This window comes from Sinocyclocheilus anshuiensis, unplaced genomic scaffold (assembly GCF_001515605.1).
Source record: "Sinocyclocheilus anshuiensis isolate Anshui unplaced genomic scaffold, SAMN03320099.WGS_v1.1 scaffold130, whole genome shotgun sequence".
NCBI classification, from domain to species: domain Eukaryota; kingdom Metazoa; phylum Chordata; class Actinopteri; order Cypriniformes; family Cyprinidae; genus Sinocyclocheilus; species Sinocyclocheilus anshuiensis.
In genome coordinates, this window is record NW_015544207.1 from 2,120,062 (window position 1) to 2,128,745 (window position 8,684).

Genomic DNA, 8,684 nt, shown 5'->3' on the forward strand with positions numbered 1-8,684 from the left:
GGCTCTTCCCAGCCTCTGCCACACCATCTGCCTCCTCTCGCCCAAAGAGCAGTCTCTCGTCCTAATTAAATTGTTTTAATTAAACTAACGAGCATCACAAGCCAGACTCCGGCTGACCGACTTCAACCTTTGTTCAACTCATAATAAATCACTCAAACGATTGCATTCTGGGTTGCCGATAGGACAGATACAATCAAGGTTCATAATGTCATGTTTGATTGTGTGAAATCATTAAATATCATGATTCTGTGCAGAAGAGTGTTTGGGATGTGAAGTGCTGACAGTGATTCAGTTAATCTCAGGTTGTGTCCACTGTAAGACTTTTTCATGCAGCTGCTCGAGTGTTGCTACAATGCTCTGGTTTCTAGGTGGCTACATAATTACAAAAGAGTCCATCTTAAAGACAGTCTGATCTCCACGTATGATTCATGCTACTCCTTCAATGTGAAAAAAGAAGTGCTTAATTGTACTGAATGTGCACTTGTAGCGTAAAAGTTTAAATCTTAAGTATTTTTAAAACCTGTACTTGCAGATAACATATTATTAATGAAAATAAAAGCCACTTAATATAAAAGAGTTTCGCTGTTTCTTAACACACTTGAGTACATTTTTAAAACATGCTTTGTAATAGTGTCAAATTAAATATTTATTTTCAAGTTCATTATAAGTCATTGTTTTAATAATCTTTTGTTGTGCTTTAAAGCAGTACACTTATTTTGATGTGTTGACTGAACATACTAAAGTGCATACATTAGTGCTTGATTATAATTTTAACTGTAGTGTGTTATTCAGTATTATATTTAAAGTTAATATATTAATGTACCAAACCTCATCATTACAAATGTATATATTTAAATACATTACATACAAGTTTCAATAGTAAAGACATTAAATAATATTTTAGTTTACAAAAAAAATCTAGACTGTATATTCAGCAGTACATTTTAACCATATTTCAAAGACAATAGTAGCAATTATTAAATTTAAATTTAATAATAATTACATATAAAATATATAAACTATAATACATGTAAATTGAATTGAATTTTGAATTTTTCACGTCATGCCTAACGTTTTTCAGCCATGACTTATTCACAATATAGACCTTACAGCTCTCATACCTTATTGCTTACTTGAAGTATATAATTTTTGTAACAAGTAGTTTTTTACTACTTTAAAAACTGTGTTTTTTTTCCACAATGGAAGTCTATGGAAATCAAATTGCTTAAAGAAAACACCTCTCTTCAACAGGCTGAATGATTTGACATATCATTCAGCCTGTTATGCACTTGAGTTTAATACAGTTTATAAAACGGAGAGTTCCGGTCCTTGATTCTGATTGGCTGAGCCGCGTTCGAAGCTGTTGTAAATTACTCTACAAACATACACCTTTGTTTACTTCTGTGTGTTGCTCGGCAACCACTTTGTTGCAACCACAACCGTTTCTGAGGAACTACATTGTTTGGTGGAAGAATACTGTTTTTATTAATATCATTACACTTTATTTGCTCTGTTTTATTCTGTGAAACCTTACTACGTATATGGAATAACCATTTTATAAAAGCAATAAGCCCCGTGAAGCCGTGGTTTACAGTGAATTTATAACAGCTAAGGGGCGTTGTTAGGCATGATGCGAAGCAGACCACGGCTTCTTGGGGCTTATTGCTTTATTACATAGACTTTAAATCAGTGACCGCATGTATGAGTAATAGTTATAGTGATGCTTGCCTTGGCGAACACCAGCAATTATGTACTGAGAATGAAAGGCAGTGCTGAATGTTCATTATTCATTGAATACAAGTCAGTACCCTGTGAGCAGTATGCTTAGTATAAAGAGAAGCTTAGTTTTTGGACTGAACTCTGATGCAAACCAATTATTTGCTCATTAACTACTCAGAATAAGTGAAGTGACATGTGGCCAAGTATGGCGACCCACACTAGGAACTAGTGCTCTGCATTTAACCCATCCTAAGTGCACACACACACAGCAGTGAACACACACACACCCAGAGCAGTGGGCAGCCATTTTTTGCTGTGGCACCCGGGGAGCAGTTGGGGGTTCGGTGCCTTGCTCAAGGGCACCTCAGTCGAGGTATTGCAATACCCCACCTACAATTCCTGCCGGTACGAGACTCGAACTCGCAACCTTTGGGTTACGAGTCCGACTCTCTAACCATTAGGCCACGACTTCCCCCAGAATACCCCCCTGAATACCATTGCACACAGTAACACCATCACACCTTAAGTGTTTTTCTCACTAATCTAAAAAGTCTTTTAGTTTTCCGAGCACAGTGCTTATTGATACTACTCACTGAGACCAACATTTTTAAAGGATTTTTTTTGTCATGATTTCCAGTAAAAATATTTAAACTAGAGAAGGGCTTTTTGTTCATCAGTTCTTACAGACAGCATAAGTCAAGTACTCCCAGCACACTGTTGTCATGCTATCAGTGACTGATTATTACCGTCTACGTTCCGACACAAATTGCTGTCTGACAAATTAGCAGACATGACACCATAACCAATCACAAACTGAAAAAAAAAACCGAGTTGGCATATTTGTGTTTAGTTACTTTTGTCTCTTAGATGTCGCTTTACACTTACTGTGTTAGAAGAAAGTGAAATGCAATCGTGTCCCATCTAAACATCCTTAAAACATGATACATTTACAGAGGAGTCTAGAAGAATAAAACTAGTTTTAAGAAAATACTTCTTAAATATGTTCTAGCAAAAAATCATCTTTCAGTATGTTTAAAAAAGTAAAAATATTAAACAGAAAAGTGTTAGATTCTGTAAACAGATCTTAATTGCTCATGCAATTTTATTTCAAATACATTTATTTTGTTTTAGTGATATTTACATATTCTTCCTAGAGAACAAGACAAACGTACTGATTACAAAACTGATTTTTTTTTTCAGTGTAGCTGTGAGTGCAGACAATATTTCTGCAGTCACAGTTACAAACAGCAAGCAAATATGATAGAAACAGAAAGCTGAACGCACCGACTATCAGCAGAAACACAAAGTAAAATGCTGCTGCTCAATCAGCTCACGTCAATTTCAGGAACAAATATTTATAAACGACAAACAAATGAAGAAATTAATGGAAACTATAACCATTCTGTACCATTACCGTCAAACGCAGGAAGAATGAGAAGAATCTAAACTGTAAGCCCCAAAGACACAGAGGAGCTTACTATCCAGATCCTGCAGCACACCATATATTACAGGAACACAAAGTTCTGCTGTAAAAAACAGGCCGTCTGAGACAGTGAACACGTACTAGACAGACAGGACACCACACACGCGGACTGACTGCACACTCCCTGTTCTCCACCAAGGGCGACTACATAGACACCGTGTTGTCATCTGTAGCTGTTTGCCTGTTACTGCTGATCAGTGTTTAAGAGTATTCATTATGACCGTCAAACGATTACAAACTTTAATTGAATTAATTACATGATATGCAGATTATTTAACTGAATTATTTGCAATTAGTCACATATATCAGATTTGTTGGGAAAAGCCCCCAAGTTACAGCAATTTAATTGGTATGTCTCATTAAATATTTGTTATTTAAAAGTGCCATTTACGTCTGGAGTGATGTCTGGAGAAATCTGGTGTGTGTGTAGCATATATATATATATATATATATATATACATACAGACACAAATATACAGGTATAGGTATATACAGGTATAGTTAACTAAAACCATAAAATAAACTTTAAAATAAAATAAAAGCAACATTTCTCATTTTCATTTGGTTTAAAGGGTTAGTTCACCCAAAAATGAAAATTATATCACTAATTACTCACCCTCATGTCGTTCCAAACCCATAAGACCGTTCATCTTACACAAATTAACACAAATGAAGATAGTTTTGATAAAATCCGAGAGCTTTCTGACCCTCCATAGACAGCAACACAACTGAAATGTTCCCAGGCCCAGAAACGTAGCAAGGACATCGGTAAAATAGTCCATGACATCAGTGGCTCAACTGTAATTTTACGAACCTACGAGAATACTTTTTGTATGCAAAGAAAACCAAAATAACGACATTATTCAACAATTCTTCTCCTCCTCATCCCGTCTGCTGTGGCATGCCGCCATTGTGGAGAGTATCACAATGCATGAGTGTGCTTTCCTCTGCATATAAACAATGCATGCGCATGGTGCTGCTTACATAGAACATGTGTTGTTTACATGCGGAAAATGCGCGCATGCATAACATGCATAAACAAACAAACAAACCGGACATAAACACACAACAAAATTACCAAAAACTGAACTAGAATTAAAAAGAAAACAGAAAAGATAAAAACGAAAATTAAAAAACTATGAGTACATTATAAAAATTATTTAAAAAATATAATAGTATTTCAATTTTACTACAACAACACTGATGAGTACATTATATACTAGGGGTGTAACAGTACACGTATTCGTACCGAAGATTATCGGTACGGGTCTTTCAGCTCAAAACACATGTGTACCGAACAAATACAGCATTGTCTTAAACACTGCACGAGTGGAACTTCATTGGAAACTTCCCGTTTTATACATTGTTACTTTTGATAAAAAACAAAGTCTCATCTTTCAAATTACATCTATTTTTTAAAGGAAATTCAAGCAATAAATGCCGTTTCGACGCTCTTTGATGTGGCGCAACAGATCGCTGTATAAACACCTCAGTTCAAACGGCAGCGCGGAGCACGATCATCCCTTCCTCTTTACTAATAGTTTTAATACGAAATAAACATGAATGAACATCTCATGCCTCATGTAATCGCTCAATCAGTGTTTCAAGCACAGAAAAAGGTCAAAAATAAAAATAGAAAGTCACATAGCATTTAATTTACCTCAGGCAAGTCATCAGTGTCCACAGCTCGTTCGCTAGAGAAATTAAGTCTAGAGAAGAGCATTTTGTGAAATATTAGACTATATACTCATTATATTTTACTTTAACGGTTAGTGATGTCTTAATAAATGTAATGTATGTTTAAATATATCTGTTATGAAACAAGTTATGACAGCCAGAAATGTTATAATTTAGAAGTTAATTTAAAAACCGCATTATGTACAATTTACGTTTGCATACATTTGTTTTAAGTTGAGTGTTGATTATTATATTTAAAAATAAATAGTAATTAAATTGAAGTTTGGGCTTCACTAAACCCTACCGAACCGTGACGTCATGTTTGTGTACCGTTACACCCTTACTATATACTAGTCGGTATTATAGTAGATAATAATTAATAATATAGTAAATAAAATCATACATAATTATCAATTTAATGTGAAAAACAGACATAAAACACTTTCAGTTTACAAATGAAAACATGCATCATATGACATATTCGGCATTTAATCACTACTGAAATTGCTAAAAATATTAGTCTATGGTAAGGGATGTCCCTTGCATTCATGCTCAAATGTGCACCCATATCAGAAACAGATCTTGTCTTTGGGCATTTCATTACTGATGGTTGAACATTTCCACTGGAAAGCCATCTGATTGAGCACAGTGAGATGAAAATGAGTGTTCCCCGCACATCCTGGCGGCTCCAGACCGCTCGGTTTGCCACTTAATGAGGGTTTTTGTGGCCCTAGGGCCGATCTGGACGCACAAACAAATGCGAGGGTGGAAACTATTCAAAGACTCTTGAGCAACTGCTCAAATCACATATACTAAATAATCTCTCAGATTTGTAGATTACAACTGAAATGGCACAAATAATGATCTTAAATCAGCGTATGACTTAAACTGAAACAAATCTGTAACACCGTTGTACAACAAACATCTTCACAAATCACCCTGGGTGGACTCTTTAAACATGTTTCACAGGCTTGTTTAAGCCTCAGAGCTTTATCCTCGGGGTAAAGCTGCTCTTCCTCATTAATTACGAATCGTATCTTTTGGTTTATTGTCGCCCCTATGGAACAGGCGTACAACCACACCCTCTTTTCAGAGCTACATGTCAGTTTCACACTGGCTTCCTCTTGTCTTGGATGGACGTCTTTCATGCAGATTTGGCCACATCTGAGGTACCACTTCTGAGTATGACCTGATGCTGGATTATTCTGGTTTGGTGCTGGTCTAATTAGTAGTGGAGTATGGTTTTACCAACAGCAAGGTCATGGGTTTGATTCCCAGGTAACACAAAAATGCTTTGGATAAAGAGTTTCCCAAATGCAAATTTTGACTTGAAGCTGATTAAATCAATAAATATTCTGTCATCATTTACTCACGCTTATGTCATGGCAAATTGATTTTTTTTTACTTCTGTGAAACACAAATGACATAATCTGAAGAATCTTCAGCTGCTTTTGTCGGTAGAATAAAAGCCAATGGGGGTCCAAAAAATTTAAGATCATTGGTTCTTGCCTGTCACATCGTGATGTCATATCTGTCTGTTCATCAAGTGACTCTATTGCATCAGAATACTTAGATTTTACCACTGATTAAACCAATGGACTACTTTTAAGTCTCCTTTATGTATTTTTTGGAGCTTTGGACCCCATCGAGTATTAATGTATGGACAAAAACAGCTGGAAGATTTTTAAAAAGTTCTGCAGCAAACAGAAAGTCATATAGGTTTGGAACAATACGAGGTTGAGCAGACAATGTCAGAACTGAGATTTTTGGGTGAACTAAACCTAGTCGGGATGCCAGCATGCAAAGCACAACATTTGATGGTCTTTTCAGCAGGTCTAGTAAATGTCAAGATGGTCAATGAATAATGGTTTGTTCTTCATGTAAACCTATTATATGGCTTCTGAAGACTTGTAATAGTGCATGACTGCCTTATTTTACTTTTATAGTACTTTTTGTCCTTTATGCTGCTGCACAACTTCTGGTCACCATCTAAGGGAAAGAGCAGCCTGGACATTCTGCTAAAAATCTCTTTTTGTGATCTACAGATTTAGAGTCTTGCAGGGCTTGAGTGAATGAGGGCAAGTATGATGACAGGGTTTTAATTTTTTAGTAAACTATTAACAGTGATGGTTTCCAAACTAATGAGCTATATCCTGAAAGAAAGAGGCATACTCCTCATAAAGAAGGGAATTCCACAATGATATTGTACTTTTCTCTGTCTATATTGACCTCTCTAACATAATCCTATGGGACATGCTTTAAATAATGTTCTCCTGCCAATAAAAGCTATGATCCATTGTAGTACTGACCATCACTTGTGTCTTATCGAGTGTAATTCATAACGCAAAACTGTGATGCGAGACCAGATGGGAACGAGTGTCCATGATGATAAATGACACTAGCTGTTTTATGGTTTCTCTCAGATTTATTATTGGTTGGCTGCTTACTGGGCAGATGCTATTTTCACCATAATTATTTATTCTAAATTATGAAACAAGTTACTTTAAATACATTAGTTAAGAATAACTGGGCTGCTGACAGATACCATGAAATATAGATGAAGGGGGAGATATTACTTTTCCAGTGAGCCTGTGTTGATCTTTTTACATCTAAAAAAAATTAATAATAATAATTTGTGATGTGACTTTTTCTCTAATTCAAAAAACACTTTAAATACAATTTAGGAAAAATAAATCACAAATTAGAATGAATTAACTCAAATATTTATCTTCAAATTCATCAAATACCACATTTTCTGAGGTAGTCTGTTCACATTACATGTAGGCTATATCTCAAGTCGAACTGAACACCAATAAATATGTAATTTCATTCCATCTTATTGCTCCTACGAAATTTTGAGAGAGACATCTATAGTATAAGTGAAACAAAGTCTAATGTTCCTCTAGTTTTTCTTGCTCCATCAGAAACATGGTAATTGGTCATGTAGGTATCTTAGGTGGTGGGTAAGGTGTTAAAACCCCAATCCTTCATATTACATGTCTCAAACACATATGAACATTAACACTCAACAAAAACATTCTGAAAAGAGCAAAAACAACCCAACAGCTTGAACATCTGAAACCAGAGATCAGACTAAATAAAGCACAAATATTGTTACCGCATTTTCAAATTTTCCCCTATAAATCTGAGCTCAATGTTACACTGTACTGTACTCTGGTTCAAATCTAAAGCCTTGATGACACAGCATTTGTCCTTGAGAACGTCCCTTCCTTGTGATCCCCAGTCCTCTGCAGGAGAATCCCAAGAGAGCGAGAAAAAACCTTGCCAGAGAAAGAGAGCGAGAGCTGCCCAGCATCTAAGGAAGTTCCCTTTTCATTCCAGTGTGTCGAATTGACACTTCTAGCGTCCAATATAAGCACTAACTCAAGCCTCTAGCAGAAACACAAAACATTTACAACAACCACTGTGACAGGAAACACCAAACCAGATCTATCTGAGAGTATTTAATGGAAAACAATTGGTGAACTGTTATACATGTCCATAATGGAAACATCTCAATATCTAAAGAGTATGTTGATGTATTCATGGGAACAGTATTGATTATCAAGTGTTCAACACAAGGTGGAAATCAACGACAAAGTGCTTTGAATGAAAGCGGACAGCAGGTATCCAGTTTCCTCCTCTCTTTGCTGTACTGCAGAGCTCTTTTAATGCACTCCATTGTCTGTGGTCTCTCCCTGTGATCCGCTCTAACGGCAGCTGTACCAGCGAGCTGCAGCATATTGTCTTGCCGCTGTTTGGCGATGGGGAGGAGGGTGTCGTTCCCTTTGCCTCTCCAGGGGAA

At 36.2% G+C, this 8,684-nt stretch overlaps 1 protein-coding gene across 1 annotated transcript in view; it reads right to left on the bottom strand.

Moving 5' to 3' along the window:
- The window catches only part of LOC107697019 (synaptotagmin-2-like), a 30,841-nt gene extending 25,324 nt beyond the window's left edge, over positions 1-5,517 (bottom strand). The window contains exons 1-2 of the mRNA XM_016497636.1: positions 5,511-5,517; positions 781-783 (exon numbers count right to left, since the gene is read on the bottom strand). Of these exons, the coding sequence (XP_016353122.1) occupies positions 781-783; positions 5,511-5,514 (7 nt within the window). The 5' untranslated portion in view covers positions 5,515-5,517. The remainder of the gene's footprint in view (positions 1-780; positions 784-5,510) is intronic.
- Between the last annotated feature and the right edge of the window lie 3,167 nt (positions 5,518-8,684).